Source organism: Echinops telfairi, unplaced genomic scaffold (genome assembly GCF_000313985.2).
Source record: "Echinops telfairi isolate 266 unplaced genomic scaffold, ASM31398v2 ScPeMD7_5805;HRSCAF=6673, whole genome shotgun sequence".
NCBI classification, from domain to species: Eukaryota; Metazoa; Chordata; class Mammalia; order Afrosoricida; family Tenrecidae; genus Echinops; species Echinops telfairi.
Genome location: NW_022109704.1, coordinates 2418147 through 2418930, shown reverse-complemented (window position 1 = coordinate 2418930; position 784 = coordinate 2418147). Strand labels below are relative to the sequence as shown.

The following is a 784-nucleotide window of genomic DNA, read 5'->3' as shown; positions in this document are numbered from 1 at the left end:
GCAGCGACGGCGGCTGCAGAAGATGGCCGATTTTCTGAAAGGATTGCCCGTCTACAACAAAAGCAATTTTAGCCGATTCCATGCTGACTCTGTGTGCAAAGCTTTGAACCGACGCCCCTCAGTCTACCTGCCCACTCGGGAGTACCCATCTGAGCAAATCATTGTGACGAAGACCAAGATCCTCCTGCGCTACCTGCATCAGCAATGGGACAAAAAGAACGCTGCCAAGAAGCGAGATCAGGAGCAAGTGGACCTGGAGGGGGAGAGCTCAGCTACCCCCCCCCCCATCACACGCACCGACAGCCAGGACATGCACGAGGACACTTAGGACTCTCACTGCCCTCTTCCAAGCCTCCTGTCGTGTCTGCTCTGCGTCGTGCATCTGCGCCCGCCCCACGCCGTCCACACTGCGTCCACTCTTCTAGGAGCTGATGTATTTATTTTCCTCGAGTTTTTATTTATGTTGTAAAGTGTTCCCACCAATGGTTAAAGAGGACTTCAGACCCTGAGAAAAAGGAAAAATAAAAAGAAAAGAAAAACAATGAATAAGAAAAGAGTAAAGAGAAATCAATGCCTTTGTATGTTTTATTTTTTTACTTTATAATCCCCTTTACATTTCTTTTTTTATTTTTTAAAAATCATTTTACTGGGGGCTCGTACAACTCTTATCACAATCCATCCATCCATCCATTGTGTCAAGCACATTTGTACATTTGTTGCCATCATCATTCTCAAAACATTTGGTTTCTACTTGAGCCCTTGGTATCAGCTACTCATTTTTCCC

The 784-nt window shown here is 45.8% G+C and overlaps 1 protein-coding gene across 1 annotated transcript; it reads left to right on the top strand.

Moving 5' to 3' along the window:
- LOC101657903 (DET1- and DDB1-associated protein 1-like) lies at positions 1 to 328 on the top strand. Its single transcript, XM_045295612.1, has one exon. It carries the CDS (start codon positions 23 to 25, stop codon positions 326 to 328), a length of 306 nt encoding a protein of 101 aa, XP_045151547.1. The 5' UTR covers positions 1 to 22.
- Positions 329 to 784: the final 456 nt, after the last annotated feature.